We start from the raw sequence: 22,214 nt of genomic DNA, 5'->3' as shown, positions 1-22,214 counted from the left end.
TAATAGCGGGACATGGCTCCATTGCAATGCATTTTTTTTATTCTCGTTTTTAGTGGATGTAAAAGATATCAACTTGACAACACAGCAGACTTGTGTTCCTGTTTTGATAAAAAATAGCAAAGGACAAGTGACTCTCAGCAGCCCTTTTGTCTTGCCTGGAAAAGACAAAACCACAGCTAAAGAAGTTAAATCTACATGGGATAGAAAATATTCTATAGTTCTGCATCCCTGTTGATTGAATGTTTCCTGTGAAATAAGATTGCCAGCAAAGATACTGGATCTAAGAGTGTTTTCTAGGATCTATATGCATATTGTTTCCTATAGACCAGGAAATAGACACTAGACTGTAATGATAGATAGTTACTATGAACATGATGATTAGCAAAATCTGTACGCTACTTTCAGTGATATTGTGAGTACACACAGAATGTACACGCAGAGTGTAAACTCCTTTCCTCTCTTCCCCTTTTTATGTTGAGGTATATCTGAGCATAGATGTAGGTAGCTAGACCTCGTCCACTATGAATTGGTGCATATAAAGACAGTCTGATTCAACTCTTAAGTAGAAAAAGGTGGTTTCTCACATTTTTTTAGTTGCAACTGCAATGCTCTGTGAAAGTGTGAATGTTTGTGTGTGTGTGCATGCAGGTGCACACGTGCACATGCACTTGTATGCAGAGAGGACAAGGGAAAAAATGTAGAGTTGGGTCCTTAGTTGAATAAGCAATAAGCTTATTCATTTTATGGAGCTCTAATCTTTCCTTGATAAAGACATACTCCTCCTAGTAGAGAGCAATATTTTTTTTTCCATAGGAAAACAATTTTGATCATGAGCAGAGGAAATAATTCAGCACATTTTCTTAATACATTTCTTTTTCTCCACCAAGTGACAGTCTGTTCTATGTCCTATCTTAGCCAACAATAAGAATATGTTAGTACTTTCCACACCCCACTGCGTAGGTCCTACCTCACTACATCAGCACTATTAATGCAATATATCTGTCAAGCCTTATTAAAATTCTTTTTGATGTGTATCTTGGCTCATAAACCTCCACGCTGTATTGATATTGCCTAAGGGAACGTCCTTGTAGCACTGAATCTCTGTGGATGGGATGATAAAAGAGAAATGTTCAAAACTTTAAAAAGTTCAGTCTCTAGCAAAGCTTTATCCTCTGACAACACTTCTTTTGAATAATGTTTTGTGTTGTCATTCTACAGATATTGTTCGGAAGTTGGGTAACAGAACATTTTAGCTCATGGAGTAATAAACTTTCTTACAAATAAAAAAAATAACTGAGAGGAAAAGGTAAAATGACGCATGTCTCTACATGTTCATAGAAATACTCTTTACAGTGCCTTTGTTATAGCTTTAACGGTCCTTAAAGAGTTAATAAGCTCTGGTAGTCAGTTTTCTCACTACTCAGAGTAAGGAAGAATTGATGAAGTCAGATGGAGCAGTGGATTGTTTCATGTTCCTCTTCATTTTCTGTTTTCTGTTTGAAATTAATTAACACAGGGCACATTGTCCTTAGGAGCATATCTCTGGTGGCAGTTGATACTATATGTTTCAGAATTTTATTAAACTTTTACAGTGTGTTTAAACTAAAATATGGGGAAGTTTTTACTGACGATGATGTTATATGCAGTTAACTAGAAATATGTACCTATATATAGCCTATATAGACTATATAAATTTTACCTATGGTAACTAGTAGTAGTATTCCTGTGCCTTTAAATGGACATTTCTTGACTGAAAATGTCTGCCATTTCACTCGAATTTCCTCAGGAGTATGTAACTTCAGTAAGTTCTTTAGGTTTGCTGTAAAAGTGTTTGCTTTAACAAGCAAACTGTTTTGTGTTTGATTTTACACAGATCTGGGCTATCCAACCATTATCATATTCAGACTGAATTCAATGGCTGAGTCTCACTGAGTCAGGAGAGAAAGTGGGAGAAGGGAGAGGGAGATAGAGATTGAACTAGTATATAGATAATGAGTCTATACAAAAATATGCAGTATGCAGCTAAATATGCATTCATGCAGCTAAATATGCATTCATGCAGCTTCAGTACTAGACTAAGTCTGGAAGACATTTTTCTCAGAAACACTCTTGGGAATTAAACTGAAAGCATGATATGGGCATAAGATGCACTTAGGTTTAAGTGAAAAGTTGAATTGCATTCAATTTCAGTTGGTACATTCTATATAACTTTTGAATGTCAAATGTTTAGATACAATGAATTGTATAACAATAAAATAGTTGCACAGAATTAAGAGATTTATTTTAGTTTTGAGAACTGGGATAGAAGATTCTCCTGCGGTCAACTTTTTATACCTTTTTCTTAAAAAATTGATGTGAACTGTTCTTTAAGAACAGATGTGTGATGATGAAAGACATCTACCTGCTGCAAAAGTACATTTTATACTTGATGGATAGGTAGATTCCTCCAGGAGATTCCAATACCCTTTAGTTCTCTTTACCTATGCTCTACATGGTAGTAGATTACGCCCTTGCAATTTTCCTTAAGATATGGAGGACTAAAGACGGCAGTGTGCCTTAAGATGTCTTGAATCCCCAAGCAACAGTTAAACTGGCCACCAGTTATCTGAAGAAAAAGTGTGTATATTCAACACTCACACACAGATTAGATGAAAACTGCTTTTCTGGCTCAGGCTGTCCTTTGCACAAGTGTGCAAAGTGTGGTCCCCTTTTGACAAAATTACATTAATATTATACACAGTGAATTGACTAACACCATCATGTTACTATCTTCAGGTATCCTCTCAGAAAAATATATGTAAATAAATTAGAAGGCTTATGGTATAAAAAACTCCTAGAAGAATCTGATGCTAGAGGATAAATTTAAAATTTTATAGATAACCAGAACTGTGTATTACTGATAAGACAATGCTCCATTTTAAAATACATTCCTATAAATATAATTTTTATTTTGTTGAGATATAGTTTTTTGATGCAGTACCTGAGAGGACAATGCAGTCATCTGTCATTGACCACTGAATAACTGAGATCAACATAGCTGATTCCAACTGTTTCATTATTTTAAAGTCTCAGAGAGATCTGATTCTTTCAGTGTGTTGCTGATGACTTTGCTGAATATAATGCCTCAAATAGATATGCATTTAAGTTCCAATTAATATTCTTGATAAGTTTTAGGTAAATCAGATATTTCCTTGAATAATGTTTTCTGTAGAAACCTGCTGGCTCATATGAGAATAGATGAATTGCTTTTATCAAATCATGTTTGGAAAAAAGAAATGCTTCCACAAGCTGCCTTCAAAACAGGATGAAGATAATCTATAACTGCAGTCATTCTAAAAAGTCAGCACGTTGCAAGATAATATAGATCTCCTTGCACTGCTTAACCTCTAGATTTTTTAATCTCCTTCATATCTCCATTTGCTTCTTCTGAATTTTCTTTCACTCTCCTCTGCTAAAACAGCAAAACTGTAAAACCTGCCCCAAGATTAATTATAGAGGAGGCCTAAATCTAACAATGTCAGCAAGAAGAACACAAATGAGATGAGCTGTGGGTCTTCACCATTGTTTTTTATCATAACTTGGCTGTGTATCATGACATGCATTAAGGCTCTGTGCTTTGGAAATTCCTCTGAAAAAGTTCTACATTTCACTTTTAATTTTTGCCAGTGTCATATCAACATCTATTCTAGTTGAGAAACGTAATTTCTACGAAAACTTTGAAGGGTTGTGTGTGAAGTGTGGTTCCTGGAAGTCCTACAGAGAGATTTGATATGAATAATTACTTCAATAATGTGTTAGAAAAGTGTCCAATGACACTCTTAAAATGGTTTTTGTTCTTAGTGCATACTTAGATGTTTCATGTTTACATGAACTAAAAGGCATTTTCCATGCTGTAGGGATAAAATAAAGCATAAATTGGGCAGGAGGAGTTAGTGTGCTGGGCTGAAGGTTTCTCTTTGCTTGTGACTGATACAAATAACCCACCTGGAACACAGGACTACTGAAAATGTAAACTAGTCCATACTCAGTAATATGCCTGGTTGGCAGATCTACTTAAGGTAAGCAAATCTAAATGTCTTTTAGACAGTAAGCCTCAGTTAAACTCAAGTTATTAAACTCAGAGCAAAGCTAGCGGAATGAAACGTAAGAACATTAGATACAGAAAGGCCAGGCTGCATTATACGTGATAATTCAAATAGCTACTACACAGCTTTTGCAAATATCCTACTGCCCTTCTCCTTCTGAAAATAATCTAATGATTTAGCAGCTGTTGGAGTCCCTGTTTCATCTTTGGTGTTTTCTCCTAAGCTGTCCTTCCAGATCTGATGTTTCACTGGGACCATATAAAGCGGTAAAAGGATCAGTCAGCCTTCATTAAGTCTGGGACATCTAAAAGGCATCTATTTTATGCTCTTTCCTTTTCCTGTGAAATACCTGCATAGAAACTACATTGATTTATGCCCCTTTTCCTTCCATGTTAAGCAGAGAGATTGTTTTCAGAGCTAGAGATTCACAAGCTACTTTTATCCCAAAGTACTCCAGCGCAGATGCCATTCTCTTTGCGGGTTCTGTTTTATGCCACAGAAGGCTCTGCACACTAAAAAGTCCCTGGCTGGACAGTCCCTACAATCCCTGCCTGGGAAACACCCTGTGAGCACAAGAGACAAAAAAAAAAAAAAACCCCAAAACACAGCCCATTCACACAGTGCTATGATCCATTCTTGGAAAGATACTTTAACTCAATTAAAACTCAAAGAACAAATGACAAAAAGCCTTCAAATAATAAACACAGAAGCAGCCATAAAAGCTGTGCTTGCTCAGCTGTGCTGCTCCTAAACTATCAGTTTGAACTAAGGATTGAAGTACAGTGAAAACTCTTGTCCTTTTTAGTTCTGCTTTCCCTCTGTGACTTTAACAAGACAGATCTTTTTGGCCCATGCAGTTAATGTATACAGTACGCGTAGCTCTTTATCTATCACACCCTGCAAATCACATTTTCCAGCATTAAAGAACTATTCGTTTTGGCTCTTAATTACCTGACTTATCAGCATGTCATATATGTCCCCCCTCCCTGCTGTAATTACATTCTGAATCAGTGTGACATTCAATATTGACCTTTATCTGTAGCTCTCACGAATTGTCAAATGTTTATTTATAGACCATGAAAAGCAGAGTTTGTGAGAATATTGATTCAGTGTGTTTAAAAAGCAGCAACCTGGCTTTCTGTGAGTAGAAGTAATCATGGGCAATTACTAGAGACTACTTTTCACTACTAATCTTGGGTTTAACCTTATAACTGTGTTACTGAATTTGTTTCACTTTGTCCATATATCATCAGATTCTTAATAAGAAGTCTGATATGAACATAATTTAATAATACTCAGAAGAAAGATGGTTTTAATTGGTTTTAAGAAAAGACAGAATCAAGAGGCCAGTGTCAGGTAGTGAGAAAAGTATTGTAACCACCTTTTTTATTTTGCAAAGGATCATAATTAATATCTAAACACACTAATGAAATAAGTTCCTAGTTGCTGTATCAAACATCTTTGATGTTTACGCCAATAATAAAATCACTAACTGCTCCTAATAATACCCCTGAGCTAAGCTTCACCACCACTTTCCTTCTTGAATAAAAGCTATTTTGGTGTCTGGTATCATAAATTGGCATGCATAAAAAGCAAATTCAAAGTAAAAATAATTCTCTCTGTACTTATCCCAGTATACATCAGGAGAAAAACTACTATATTCAGAAAACCTAACAAAAAAGCAAAACTGACAAACATTAACTAATACTCTAGAGCTATCCCAAAAGAGACAAGAGGAAATCTGCACTCATTTGGTGTTCCCAGGGAGCCAGATTCAGTGCAAAAAGCCAATGAAGTTGTAACTGTCTTCCTTGGATTAAAGTTATAGTAGAGTGTATATATATATATATATATATATATATATATGGTATATATATATACTAGAGTAGGGACAGCTCCATAATAACAGTATTTTTGGATAAAATAAAAGTCACATTAATCACATTTCTTTTTAACAGTTCATACATTCTCATTGTGAATTTGCCTAGATTGAAATAGCAAATCAGCACAAATCATCCCTGTGAAGTCATGCTCACAAAACATAAGAGTATGTGTTTGGTTGGCTGGTTGGTTGTTTCTCCATTTTTTACAGCTTTCAGTTAAAAATGCATGAAAATAAAATACTTGGAGAAAAAAATCTGTTTAGGTGGAATGCAACTTCCTGAGGTGATACACTCTGTTAGGAAAACCATACTGTGTCTACCAACTAATAGTTCATTTTTGGAAAATTGCACATGGTTAGAGATTTAGACTTCTAAAGAAGCACTGGTTTTTAATCTGAATCTTTTTTTGGGTGCTATCTTTTTTCATATCTATTTGCTATTTTTTTCAGACCTGTCTCTTACCTAAGGAAAAAATTATCTTGTACAATAATCTTTAAAATTGCCATAATTGGGTTTTGCTGAGGAAGGTATTCCAGGAATCATAAGCTTGTGGAAAGTCATAAAGCTTCTCCCTTAATTAATCACTTAATTGATTTGAATTGCTTTATCTTCCCCATATTTTTTGCTGTTTATATTTTCCAACAAGCTGTGAGAGTTCCAAGAGAGCATAATGATCACTTGGAATGTTTTGTCAAGCATCTGTGGGAATTACTTAACAATATCTACTTGTAAAGTCTAGAGAGCTCAGCCATAGTGAGAGATGAACTCAGGAAATATTCATATGCCATTTCTATCACACTATTGGAAACCACAAGTGGCAGGAATTTTCAGGAATTTCTTTGGTTTAGCATGATATACTAATTAACAGCTGGGCAGATTTTTTTTTTCTCAGGGAAAAAGTTGAGAAACACAAAATTAATGTAAAAGCATTGACCTTTAAATATGCTATATTTTATGGGAAAAAAATGGCACTTTTTAGCCTAAAATAGTAAGAAAGCCAAAAAGTCTATTCTACAGGCTTTTAGGATCTGACAAATTACTAGAAAAACAGGCTGGTGGAAAAATCTACCAATTATTTCCTGTAGCTCATAAAGTCCATAAACTTGAAGTCTATAAAACAGCTTAAGAATTGGAGGAGAAGCTCAGCTCTCCTACTGACTGATAAGCTTCAAGACACTGAGGTGGAAATCTACTAAACTGATATTTAGTGTGCCCAAAATGGTAGTTCTTAGATTATAAATTTATGAATATATAGGTTTCACTTTTCTCACTTTAAAACACACTATTACTTGTTTCTATGCATAAATAACTTTACAGAACATATATAGAAGTTAGTGAGCTGGCGCCTACTCAAGACAGTGGAAATATCTTGTATGGGGTGGAGATAGAACACGCCCTTAACAAACACAGACTGTCCATTTTTTTTAACACATTATTAAAAGAAATCTTAAAAAATGTAACTTGAGATTATAAAGATTCCGTTCAAATAAAACCACACATCTTCAGCTAGATGCAATGCAACTACATCTGTTTGCCTGACAGAAATAAAACATTACATAAAGTTACAGACATTGCTGTCAGTTTTCTCTTTAATAAGTCTCTTTTTCACTCTGTTTAGGATGGGGACTGAACTGTGCTCTAAAGAGTAGCCTTTGGCAGAGACAGGTTAGTGAGACAACAAGTCCACACACAGAAAGTACAAAATCTTTTGAACTTGTGGATGTTGCACCTAAGAAAGCCCCACCTGTTCCCAACAAGTGCAGGCAACGAACTAGGATTTCTGTAAAAGAACTTTATTGAGATTCCTTTCATTTTATCTCTTTTTTTTCTTTCCTTTTTTTTTTTTATTTGCCTTGGCTTACACAGAGACGCTGTTCCTGTTGCAGATTATTTTGATATTAGAGTACTATGAAGATGAAACACACACTGAATCTGATGACTTTCAAAACAGCAAGAAAAGAATATTTACCTGCCTGTTTTCTTGTGGTAAAGTTATGTGCTAATTTTAAAGAATGACTGTAGTCTATTCAAAATGATGTTTAAAGAAAAGCTCTTTATACTATATACAGAGCATTTGTTACACTCTATAGTAGCTACACCAATGCAAAAATAAGCATTTATTGTACAAGTAGGAAAATGTGGATATCAGAGTAATCACATTCACAGGCTATTTATTAATTTTGCGTATTTGGGGTCAGTTAGGGTTCTTTGCATTTGCCTCACCATGCTATATATGACACAGTCTCTAAAACCAGCACTTTTTACCATTTGCTGTGCATATGAATATATCCACATATATTTTAATACTAAAGTCGGTCTTACCATCAAAGCACTTTCCACATTTAAGTAGAATTTCATTAATATTTTAATAGGTTCATAGGATAATTCAGTTTGGAAGCGACTTCATGAGGTCTCTAGTCCAACCTACTGCTCAAAGCAAGGTCAGCTCTGAGGTCAGACAGTTTGCTCAGGGCTCTGTCCATATGGGTCTTGAAAACCTCCAAGGACAGAGCCTGTACAGTCTCTCTGGGGATCTTATTTCTCTGCTTTACTCTTCTGACTGTGAAAAGTGTCTCCATATATCCAGTCTGAACCTCAAAAGTTTCAATTCAGATTCCATTGTCTATTCTTCTCTCTTCCTGCCCCACTGTGAAGAATTTTGATCCAACTTCTTGACGATGCCTACAGGGCTGCTGTTACATTCCCATAAATCATTCCTTCTCCAGGCCAAAAGGCCAAACAAGCCCTGGTCCTTCAGCTCTCCTCACAGGGAAAACGTTCCAGCCCCGATCATCCTGGCAGCCCTCTCCTAGACTCACTCCAGTTTGTCTCAACCCTAAAACATGCTAATCGCACACCATTCTACTTCATATGTATTTTCTTTTTTGAATCAGAGTTCTGATTTTATTCATTAGAATTAGCATTTATAATATAATTGACAAATTTCTCTAGCCAGGTAGCATGATTGGAAAGAAGAAGCTTTACATTGCTAAGACTAAATTGCAATTGGGAAGTATTCAAAAATACTTCTGAATTCAAATTCAAAAATATTATTACTTACACACAATCATATATATTTCTAAAATGAGCAGGTATATGTGCTTTATATTTTATGCAACATGAAATGAACATTTCAATATAAGCACAATGCTTGGATGTGCTGACGCACTCATCTTTCTATAAAATATTACTACATTAGCTTGTATATGTTGATATTTTACATACTTACAAAAATAAGCTGGAAGAAAATTACTGATTTTGAGAAGTCAAGTACTCAAGCACTATAAATAACAGGATTCTTCTATAACTTTAGTGAGACTCAGCCCTGAACGTGGATGCCAACATTTAGATGCCTAAAGGCAAGCATCTGCATGTGAGCTCGGCACCTCAACATTCAATATACTCAACAGAAATGTAATCAATACTGTCAACAGATCCAACAGAAATACTCCACTCTCACAGAAGTAAACACCTAGGGCTAGTCACTGTATTACCAGAAACAACCATATAGGCCCAGCAGATGTGACATATGGCTGAGGTGGGACCATTTCTGAAACCCATCAGGAAGTGGAGTGGGAGTGCCACAGGATATCTACAAGGATTCTGGACTACTAATTTGGAAGCTCTGCATAAGACAAACTAGCCTTATTGACTCCTATACATATGTAGAAATGTTCCTGAAAGGTTCAAGATTTATAACACATCACCTACACATACTTTATGCAAAAACTGAGCATGCATATCAAGATTCCTGCCAACTGGATACACACAATCAGATGTAATGGGATTTCAGAGACCAATGCATGTAAAGGAGATCCCTCCTTTGTTTTCATCATAGCCCTTTCCTGTGATGCTTGGAAGAAACTTTTATTAAATTAATCAATATCCAAAACAGTTGGATTTCATCACAGGTATAAATAACCAGAAACCTAGAAAGCTGGTACGAATACTAGAAAAATCTAATCCTCAGGAATGTATTACTTTAAAATATATTTATGAATATTTAAAGCAAAGAACCTATGTTTGCAACCACACAAACTACCAGAAACTCTTAAAAGATTTTAAAAGATTACTTTCAAGTTAAAAAATCAGAAGCACTACCATATAAAATGATCTATTGTTATCACCTTCAAGCATCACTATAAAAAAAGCTCACTTCAGGATTGTCGAACTAGTATTTCTCATCATAGGATTATATGACTATTTATCTACTTATCTACTGATAAGGATCTATTTTTCAAAGGGCTTGTGTGCCCAAAACCAGCAGGCTGAACAAAAACCTTTCCTAGGTAAGAAAAGGCAAGATACCTGCACTTTCTGTGCATTTATGTACATGCAAAGAAAATGCATAATCTCAGCCTACATTTCATACCTTATTCTGTTTGGGTTTCACACAAAACATATCTATTACATAAATTACCTAGCCTAATCCCTATTTACCTAGCCTAATCCCTATAAACAAATTCAGTTACTGTAGCAAAACTTGGTGCCTACTGACGAGAGTGATTTCAGAGCTGAGCATTTGCACCTGCAGCCTGACCAAGGGGGAACTCCAAAGCCCTTCCCTGGAAGTCTGGGGAGGCAGGTACATGCACTCCACGCACTCAGAGGCTAAACAAACCTGTCATCCACCGACCTGGCTAGGTGGGCTGGGATTTCATGCTGATACCATGTTGCTGTTCAGAAAGGAATGCAAGAATCAACAATCCTAGAAATAAAAGGAAACCCAATGCCATTGCCCAGGAAGGCACCTGGGAGGAAGAGAACTTAATTTGAACTGGGTAACCAGATCATGTATTTTGATCACCAATGCTAAACTGAAAAATGACCCTTCAGCTGCCTCTCTGGCTCCACAGCTTCTGAATTTTTAATTGCAAAATAATGCATCATGCATAGTAAGAAAAGTTTAGCTGTTGGGTTTTCCTTGTCTTGCATGCTTGAATTGCAAACTACCGTCCAACACATCAGCTCTACCTCCACCTTGCCCTCTCTCTGTGTTTTAAAAGAAACAAAAAAGACAGTCCTTCTGATGAAGAGTAATGGCTTAGATTGTAAACATAGGAACTTATTGCAAGTGGCAAGCCCAAAATCACCCAAGCAACTATAGACAAGAAGAAAGTATTTCAGCATCTCATACAGACCCTCACTTCAGCATTTCAAATTTCAGAATAAAAACTAGTTCCAAATGCACTACATATTAGGCCTATGAAATAGATCTAGATCCCTAGATCACAAAACTTGTTGGAATGGGAATCCAGAGAACTACAGCTGATTTTGAAGCATTACATAAGAAGTGATTCAGGCACATTTCAGGTACCCAGATGGGTTATTTTTTGTGCGTGTGTGTATTTTTTTTTTTCTTATGCAGCTTTAATTATGTGAAGCCCTTGAGGGTTCTAATCATCATAAATATTTGCATAGATAAATAATTAAAACAAATAAATAAGAGTCAAGCTGTCCTTTGGGAAAGCTCAAGCTCCAGAGGTGCCAAAGTGGTCTATTTCCTCATCAAAGGCATGACTAGACATTCCTAACAACATCCATCACTCCACTGAATGATGAATGAATACTGCACAGGCTGTGCTGCCCTGACAAACAGCTGCATAAATTTACTTGAAACATTTAAATTCTGATCATAATAATCACATTTTATATATGTAACCTTTTTTGCATTGCTAATGACGTTCGCTATTGTGATAGAATTGCGATGTATATTGATATATTCCGGTATTATCTTAATACTGACTCCAAAAGAATTAGAACTGTAGTCCCTATTTATAAACTTAGAATAAGTGTACCAGTACATGCTAAAAAAAAAAAAAAAAAAAAAGTAGTGCATAAACAAAATTCAAATATGTAATAAGCACATTGGAAACAAATTTGAAGTTAAAAATATCCTAATTTTAGATTACCTTGGATACTCTGTTTGCAACCTCTCTGCCTACAGTCAGCCCCTGAACAAAGGTCCTTGCAGCAATGAAAGCTCTAGTCACTTGAACCTTCAGCTTTCTCGGGACATCTCCAAACGGTTTCAGCTGGTCTGTGTATTTGCTCACACACTCCAAGTAGTCCTCAGTGAAATGATACTGGGGGTTTATGAGCTGGAACATCCGCTCCAGTAGCCGAGCCCAGAAATCATTTAGCATTTCCTCCAAGTTCACATTGCCTCCTGTATAATATCGTTTCAGTTCTGTAAAGAGATCCTGGAACACTTCTGAGTTCTGCATGTATAGCATCCCATACGTCCGTACAAACATGTCATTTAGGGATTTTTCTGCATTCTCCAGAAGTTCTCGGAAAAATTCTGCAGAGAAAATAAGCAGATGTTAATAGAAATAATTAATTAGGCACAAAGGTTTTTTTTTTTTTGATTGTATTCCCAAACAACTGTTAGTAAAAACCTGACATAACATGCTGTTGTCACTACACTTCACTAGTAAAATCCAATTATTTGAATAGGAAATAGCTTTATTTAGAGGTAAAGAAAAATAGGGAATATCCTGGATTCCCTGACTAGGCAGAAAGATACCTAGAAACCTAGAATGCTAAATATTAAATATGCATCTAAAAGAACTTCACTGAGAATAGTTCCACTTCTTCACTTATCATTTGAAAATAGCAATTCCAGTCACTTCCAAAATTCCTCGATAGCTTGTGTACCACATCTTGTATGCTAAATGTGAATCTTATAATATGCTGATATAGCTGGAACAGCAGTGGTGTCAGAAAGCTGATCTACATAAGTAGAACGCCAAAGAAATAAGTCTGATTGATTACTTATTTTTAAATATTCTTGAAGAAAATTTGAGAGAAAGATGAATGTACATGTGCAGAATTCCTTTTAGAAATATTGCTTGTCTAGGTGATACTAAAAAAATGTTAGCATTTTCAATAATTTGATATTATACTGAAGGACTGTTCCAGAATCATTCACCAGTCATGTCATAGCCAGACTACTTATTCCCATTTGTGCTAATCATTGGCCTTGGTGGAGTACTCTTTGTATTTCTTCAAATGTACGTCAAACTTAACTGCTTCTGTGCTTCTTATTTACTTCAGCCCACATCATAAGCTGTTTTTAATTTTTGGCGTATGGAGTTGATTCTGGAAATTGGCCCATGGGATACCAACCACAGCAGAAATCTCTGTCGTCTTTCTCAGAACAGTGAAAATGCGCAATGATATCTTCTATTATGATCTTTTAAGTACCATGTGATGCTTAGGCTTTCTCTAGATATTCATTGAACAGATACAGTAATTCTTTGAATATATTTGATAAAGCAGGCAGAGCTCCCTCACATTTTAGAAGGCACCGTCTTCCTATAATGTCCACTTGTCATCAGGTCCCTCATCACAAGCAACCTCCTTAAATCTCCTTTGGAAAAAGAGTTTATGGGTGTTGTAGCCTTTAAATGGAGCACTGCAGGCAGTAAGGCAGAGATGGCAATGCCTTTAGTGAAGACATATTTATTACCCTTTAATGAGCCATGCTGATGCAGAAATAATCATACATCCAACTCGAAGACACCAGATTCTAAATGCATGCTTACTGCCCAAGGACACAATTTTGCCAACTGAATGGACACCCTGACTTAAAATCACGGCAACTGCTATAGTGTGAACATCCCTGCAACAATATGGAGTTGTTACACAGTTATAGAGATTCCTGAAAATGCAGAAGCACTGTAATGCTGAAGATAGATAGAATGGGATTTAAGAACCCCAAAGAGAAACATATTCATGAAATTTGGACTTGGAACTGTGATCGATGGAAAGCAGAGTACAATGAACAATGCGTACCATGCTGCAAAGAGTCAGCAGGAATAGAGCCTTTTCTTTTTGGCAGAAATTGTGCAGAGCTACTGCCTTTGATCTCCTAGATAACTGCAAAGGGGTTATAATGACAATGCATGCACACAACACTGAGAATACATTTGGTACATCAAAGTGCTTATTAAAGGGAAAATATATTCTAAGAAATGTATCAATGTCTAAACTGTCATTAAAACTACAACTCTTCTCAGTTTGGAAGACAAACAAACAAAAATACTTTCATTATCAAGAAGAATAACTTGAGATCCACAACATACAGTATACTGTATACATTTTCTGTTGATTTTTTTTCTTCTTTTTTCCCCCCAAATTATCCATGCATTCCATAAAGCAGTTTGAGAGAGAGAAAAAAAAAAAAAAAACTCTATTTCTGATATGATGGGATCCTTGATATCCAAATCATCCTGATTATTATTTTATGCATTCAACATTTCTTCTCGTAAGAAGTGGTGTATACTGGCTCTGTGGTTGAATACATCTGGCACTACATTCACACAGTCTGTAAGACAAACGCATGTCAGACAACCTGTTTTAGGACTGAGGTCTGGCAGTCGAACCCAGTGCAATTGAATGACAGCTGTGAAAAGCAACCATAAAACTAGTGAATCCAGGCCCCTCAGTCCTCTCACATGAGGTTCTGTACATTAAGAGGTTGCTGTAAGCAAATCAAATGGTCACTCCTCCCAATCTAGAGCCATACTGGAAATCCCACTATTTATCTTAAAAGATTATGCCATTGTATAAATCAGTGGCATAAAGAGTTGGCTGACAGCTCCTCTGGTCTGAGATTGTTAGCCTGTTATTTCTTTGTGTAGGGGTATTATTTTGCAATCTCATAGTCAGTCTGTTGGAAACCACCCAAACTTTCTAGGCTGGAATAGTCATTTATTCTATGCTTGTACAGCATCTAGCACAATGATGTGCCCTGAGCTGGTTGCAATCTTAAATATATTGCAATATAGACATTACCAGTAGCAATAAAAGCTTGAATGTCATATTAGGCCAAATGTGACACCAGACATATGATTAGCTGTGGAAAAATTGGCATCTTCTGAATAGCAGTTAATTTTTAGTTTCTCTTAGGTCTCCAGTCTTTGAAAGCTATTGCTTAGAATAAGGTGTTATACCATTAAAAGTTAGACCTTTATTCTTCTGCATGCTTTGATACAACAGGCAGTACTTTAAGACAGTTACCGCATCAGTAACCCTCTGCAGGATTAGGTTAATAAAGCAGCAACAACTACAAAATTGGACACCTGTTTCAGTTTCAAAGAGAAAAAGAGCTCTCATGTTGCATTAATTAGTTGGGAAAAAAAAATCAAATCCTGTTCAGCAAAATGAACACTGCTGTGAAAGATCACTCACTTTTTCAGTCAGGAAAGCAGGCTACATCAAGAGGATAGCCTGCTTCGCTCTGCTCATATACACAGACTGTCCTGGCATGGTTGGGCCCTTGTCCAGTCATATCAAGAGAAACAGTACTTCCTTCTGCAAAGGTTGAATTTTTCCATAGTCTTCACAGTAATTTAAAGACTTTATGCCCATTGCAAAGATCATATTTCATCAACCTGCAGATGCCTTTTGAAAAATAATGTAATATTTCAGCTAGAAGTAGAAGAACGAAGATGAGACAGACATTAATCATGTTGCTTAATGTGCTCCTGGAAGGCACTCAAGAGCGAGGGTGGAAGAGGAGAATCTATGTAAGCGAGAACCGTGCAGTGTTTTAAAATATATATCTTGGGGAAAAAAAATGCTGCCAAAAAAAGCTGTCTCGAGCAATGCTAATGCTGAAAATATTTTTGCCTAATTTTATACGGTATTCAGTCATATGTCAGAGTATGCCCTGGGTATGTCTTATGCTGCACACATATTTTTATATAGCTTTCATTTGTTAGCCAGAGGATCATCAGCAAGCCAGTTTAATTGTGCTTATGAGGTAGTTCAAAAGAATAGTCTAAGGCACACCACTATACATAGAACTGAAAAGAGGAAAAGAAGATTACTATTTGAAACTATTACATGCTCAATATAGGCTTAAATGGTGGGTTTACAGTCAATGCACATCACTTCAGATAGATAGTTTCTATTTTTTGATATTATTTGTAAATTTAGGATGTCAGATTCTTAATAGCACGTCTCTGTAGATGAATTTTGAGTTGTTAATAAACATTTTGTCTGTCATCAGACAACACATTTGCAAAGAAAAAGGATATGTATTGCTTAGAGGATTATATTGAATTGTAGGTGTTTCTCTCAGATTAAAATAAGACTTTGTTAGCTCTCACACTTCCTTCTCAACTGAATGCTGACTTTCTCACTCTATTTATTTTAACACAGGTAATCTAGTGTGATAATTTAATTCAACCTGAGAGCTAACCTAATTCCAAAGAGACAACTAGTTGTCATCACATGTCAGTGGATCAGGACTGGGGATAAAATTACAGCATGACATGATGTAATAACTGCTTTTGACACAGTGTAATAACTACTGTCTAGAGACAATTATTAGGAAAATAAATTTGTATTATATTGGAGCGGATATTTTATGATGTTTCCTGCCCTGCTAAGTTCCCTTCATTTTCTATTATGTCTGTAATTTCAGCAAAACCAACATGTGAGCATAAGGCAAAATACAAAGCTGGAAATAGTTGTCATCTGATTCCCTAAAACAAGCAGATACGCACAATATTTATGCCAAGAAAGACTAAGAGCCAATTTCATTCATTCGCCTTATATCTGGTTCAGCTTTCTCAGTGGAACCTGAGGTGGTTGTATTTTGATGCATCTAGTGCCTGTGACATGCAGTCTAACTCCTACCTGAGAGAATATAGCAGCGTCACACAAAGCTCTGCAGAACTTATATAGATATATATATATACATATATATATATATATGTATACACACACACACTGGATATAGGATATATATATATGTATATATATATATGTATATATATATATACACACACACATACATAGGATTTTTCATCAGAATTTGAGGAAAACTCTGTTCGTGGTGGCATGGTTATTTCCTCCTTCACTGACTGCGACCACCCAAAGCATGCATGTAATTCTCCAGTACAGTCTAGGCTTCCTGCTGGTGGGTGCTAATTTTTAAACAAGCATGGAGAGTTTTTCTTGAAAATTATTAAATACACTATTAAATATACTTTTCTGAAATATTTATTGTTCTCTAAAATATTAATTCATGTTATGTTGCACCTTTTTATTTGTAACAATGGTGTAGTCTCCATAATAAATATGGAACCTGAAATTCCCAAGATCCTCTTATAGAATTAATAAGATTTGCAGTAATAGGAGAGAAAGAAAATGCTAGGAATAAAAATAAGACAATGAGATAGCTTTTCACATAATTTATATATATACTAATAACTATCCCTGAAGCTTCTACTTTCATTATCAAGTGGAAAATCCCTAAGTGAAGTACTCATAAAATGCAAGCAAAATGTTACAGGGCATCAGAAGGCCACATTCTAGAAAATGTATGAATGGACATTTAGATGCCAACAGCAGTACTACTGCCATGAATATCCATGACCAAAACAGGCATGTAACATTTCATGGGTATCTCTGAATTTCAAAGTGATGAATTTTACATCATATGTTCATAAAAATGTGTAATGCCTCATGAAAAATTCATGAGTCACCACATTTTCTTCTGGAAAACATTTAAAGCTTTCATGAAAATGATATTATCAATATATAAACTATAAGACTTATGGCAACAATTGTTTTAAAATACAGAGCCTGTTCTGTTTTCCCCTATACACCACTAGAGGCTATTAAATATCCACTTCAATAGTTAAAGAGATTTACCATCTAACATTTTGTATGAAAATTCTTTGCCATGCTTATAATTTACAGCAGATCTTCTAGACTTTCCAGAAGTTTGTGGTATCTTAGTACTGGGAGGTGCAACGTAGACCAGAAGTCCACATTCATTCACACTGGAGCAAGCTAGATAAAACTGATCTAAGCCAGAACAACTTTTATTCTGAGGAAGAAGAAAAAATAGGTACTTTTTTGACAAGCACACTGCAACGAGAGCAGTTTTTGCAACTGATTCAAAATCACAGTGTTCAGAAGCCAGGCAATGTGCTGTTGGGAAAAATGTAGCACCAAGTTGGATGCCTTGATGCCTATCCACTGAATAGATGGCATTAATTGAGTAAGAGAAGGATTCATTAGTGTGGAAGGAGGCTCTAAATGGCCTGTGGAGAACACCGAAATGTTCTCTGTCTTTTACAATTAGGGATTTTTTTGCCACCTGACAACAGCAAGACTTTGGAACAGCGATTCAGAGGCAGAAATCTCAGCCTGGAATTAGGCAGGTATGAGCACTGCAGAGAACTTCCTCCTTTCCTTCCTTTAAAATAGTGGTTTTTTGCTCCCTTTTCAAACATAATAGATTGCTTTGAAGAGCTGTCACTGAGGAAGGAAAAAACCTGGTCATGGGCCCTATTTGGCTTCAAAGGCTGAAATTCATATTGCAACTACATGCTCTGGTGTCTCAGCTCACAAGCCAGAAGGGGGTATTTTCTGAAAGCAGCTACTCAATCACAGCTATTAGGGCAAAGTACCCAGTAGGAAGTGCAGTTGCTGCATGCCACCAAGGAAAGACATGTAGCCAGCAGTGCAGGCTGAGGCACATCATTACCCATTTAAAATGAGAATTGCAACTACTTTCAAGTCAAACTTGCAAGTACAGAGAGTTAAGAAAGACCTTCAAAGTTACTAATATTTATTTTATAACTGCTGTAAATACATTGCAGTTCTTCTCATTTCATTTCAATTTTCTATCTCTTTGAAACAAGCTCATTTTAGTATTTATTAAAAAACAGCATATTAGCTCAAAAATACTCTAACATGTCAGACTCACTACAGATCACATTATAGTAAATGCAGAGATTTCTATTTGAACTAACCAATAGAAACCTGCTGTAAAAGGAGTTCAGCATTTAGCTTCCTACTGAAATTATTATATACATAAAATCAATTTTGTATATAAGTCCTTAGCTTAAAAGGTAATGAAGTCATGTTGATGTTTTTTCGAGAGACGTCTGAATGCAAATAATAGTTTCTGTTATGGTTTAACTCTGCTGAGAGAAAAAATAAAAAGACGTCCAAGATAAGGATGTATTACTTTTGAGCATATCCCATTTCTCCATACTCTCACCTGAAGGAGTCCAGTGCCCCCTTAAGGCCAGGCTGATTCCCTAGTTGCCTCTTAGCTTTTGGATTACTGAGCTTTCCCCAACAAACATCAATACTATTTGTTACTGCCATACAGAGGTATCATTGGATTTCTTACCTATAAATTGAGCTACACTGTCAAACTTCATTGTAACAACCAGCTTTCTTTTCCTATTGCAAAATCGAAAAAGTTAACTTAAATGTCAAGAAGTCAGCTCAAATGTTTTCAGCTTGTTATATAGGAAGTTTTGCAGTTTTTCCTAAGGTAATAGTATGAATTTTATGAAAAGACAGTGGTTTTAGACACCGGATGTGAGGAATTTTTTAAAAAGGCAATGTATAAAACCATGGTGAACCATAAGGATAACACACCTGACTTCAAACAAGCTGTGATTGTACAGAGAGATCTACAGCTTTTGAAGAAAACAGTCTCACTTTCAGATCCTGGATCTACATTTCACATAGTGGTGGTGGAAAATTGTAAAGTCAGTAGTCCTTCCTACCTTGATGTTTCAAAGCTCAGGGGTTAGAAAACAAAGTTTGTGACTGAATAGCTTTAATGTCAACACCAATCTTCTTCAACAGACTCCAGTTCGCTGTGTTGGGCTGCTGTCTGATTTAGTTTTATCTGACCAGCTATCTCGATAGAATTTTTTTTTTCCTTCCTAAAACTATGACTATTGAATAAGTTTTCCGATCATAAGGAAGCTTAAAAGTTAAATATGATACCATGAACTGGAAAACTGTCCTAGCAAGATTAGCATATATTTATGGTTATATTAGATTTAAAGCAGTATAATCTACTTTCTCTTCAATTGAACTAGGACACGTTTACTGCTTGTTCCCATTAATCAGATGCTGTGTTCCATGAGATGTTTCCATCTTAATGAGTATGTGTGATATCAAAGACTTTGTGTTTCTATGCGGTTCTGCTGATTAGGTGCTGAATCTTTTGGATGTGATGACAAAAATATTTCAGTGAATCCAGAAGGTGGGGATTCTCTAACCAAATAAGCAGTAACTTTTACTTCTTGCTGTGGTCCTTTGTTGAAGAGAAGTGATGCGGTTACATAAGAACTGTGAGACCTGATTGCTGTTTTTTTTTTTTTTTTGACAGTAGTTTCTATGGACTTCCGAACTCTCAATTCTGTAAAATGGGTAATATTAACACTGTGTCACATCTAAGCTGAAACTCCTGCTGACTGTTCTTCCCATGTAAATTTTCCCATCTCGGAGAGACATCACTATAAGATGTGATCCTGCTGTTCTCCTAAGCAGCATGTTTTGACAAGGTCTGATTGACCCACACTGACAAGATCCCTTATACTTTTTTCCTGCACTATGATGCAGCAGAACCTTTCAAATAAATGAGGGAGGATAAACAAGTGCAAAAGAGGCAGTACAGGTGAAACAGGAAAGTGAAAGCTGGAGAGAGGAAAAGAGTGGGAAAGAAGATAGAAGAGAAAAAAAAAAAAAAAAGGCAACTGAGTAGAAGGCAGAAAATGAGAAGAGTTTCCAGAGTTTCCTCCAGTACGATCTCTCAATATCATTGAAACCATCAGCTGTGAATACACTCACAGAAGAACAGTCCCCCAGATAGTCCCTTTTGTCAAACTGTAGGGAGATCTGTACTCCCGACTGCGCTTCCCTCCAAACATGAAGAACCCCAGTGTGGAGTCTTGCCTGAGCTCTCCTTTTATGTAGTTAGTGGGGAGAGGAGGAATGATTCACATCAGATGTCCAACACAGGCTTTAAAACGTAAATCTCAGTTCCTGCTCCACAGGAGCCCATCTCTTCATATCAACTGGACTGCATCACTGCTAGTATTTGGTTTAATATACACATAAGCATGAGTTTTATTGCTGTGAGAGTATAAAGTCTTCATCTGTCTGCTGAGATAGCAAAGTGTAAACTTCCAAAAAGAGATTATTTTGACTTTTGGTCATCTTTATTTATGTTTCCAAACACATATATACTTACTCACCTGGGAGAATTGTTCAACATATGGCACCATAAGGTAAAGATACCTCACTGCAGCTGTCAAGGAAGAGATTTCTTTGAAAAGAAATCTCACAAGAAAGAATGCACCTTCTGGATTCAATTGACACAACATACTTACTTGAGTGAGAATCAAAATAATTGTTGAAAGACATTTGGACTCACACTAAAACAATGCTAACTTGTGAAAAATGCAAAAATGAGGTATGTTACATTTTAGATGACACTAATTACGCTGCTCATTTTGCATAATAAGAGACATCATCAGTACATTATAATTTTATGTAGTCTAGGTAGTCTTATACTCTAATGCCATTTACAGACCGTATAATTAAAAATATGTTCCCATGAAGTAATTTTAATATTAGAGTTTTGCATTAAATTATATTGTTCATTCAATCCAGCATGTAGGAAGTTCCACATCCACTTATTCTCCTCTTCCATTGAAAAATCATTATTTTATTAGTCACATGTTCCTCTCTTGTATAGACCACATGTTCACTCAGAACTGTGCATAATGTGTACATGTGGCATATTTCGATTGCAATTTTTATGCTTAATGTCAAGCTAATTCCAATAGATAGTGTTTCACACAAGCCATCATTAGTCACGAAACAGTGTAATTAACATTACATACTCATGTATAGTTTATTTGCTAGTCTCTTATTGCAGTAAAAATTAGTTAAGTAACAGAAGATGGAACTGCAGAAGGTACTGAAAAGCATTTCTGTTGAGTACAAAGAACCATCAAGATCTAAACTGAAATATTTCATAGGACATTAGAATTATTCATTGTTGTTGGTAACTATTTTTTCTTTAAAATTGTTCTCTTCTTTATAGCTTTGCTGATTCTGTGAAGGCACCATAAAAGCCTGTACAATCCACCAGCAGGATCTGATCTACTCTGTCATAGCCGAAAATCATGATTTCCTACATGCTGAGCACCAGTTCAATCTATTGTAAATTGCAATTTATTTTGGCACTGTGTTTTACATTAAAAAACAAAACAAAAGAAAACAAACAAAAAAACCCTGACTAAGCTGTTGCTAGTACTTAAGAGGTAAACTGATTCCTACCTTGCACACAACCATTTCTACTGTTATAAAATACCTCTGCCTCTGGAAAACCTCAGATCTACCCTCAATTTTTTCCTTTGTGATGTTATGAAGTTTGACAGCAAATAAAAATTTCAGTCGC

At 35.9% G+C, this 22,214-nt stretch overlaps 1 protein-coding gene across 2 annotated transcripts in view; it reads right to left on the bottom strand.

The window, feature by feature from the left end:
• The window catches only part of GPC6 (glypican 6), a 686,072-nt gene that overhangs the window by 297,640 nt on the left and 366,218 nt on the right, over positions 1–22,214 (bottom strand). For both annotated transcript variants that reach the window (XM_088523305.1, XM_088523306.1), the window contains exon 3: positions 11,881–12,272. In XM_088523305.1, coding sequence (XP_088379431.1) covers positions 11,881–12,272 — 392 coding nt within the window. The remainder of the gene's footprint in view (positions 1–11,880; positions 12,273–22,214) is intronic.

This window comes from Tinamus guttatus, unplaced genomic scaffold (assembly GCF_059628265.1).
Source record: "Tinamus guttatus ecotype Peru unplaced genomic scaffold, ASM5962826v1 Tinamus_guttatus_pri_ptg000180l, whole genome shotgun sequence".
NCBI classification, from domain to species: domain Eukaryota; kingdom Metazoa; phylum Chordata; class Aves; order Tinamiformes; family Tinamidae; genus Tinamus; species Tinamus guttatus.
This window is presented reverse-complemented; position numbering and strand designations above follow the sequence as displayed.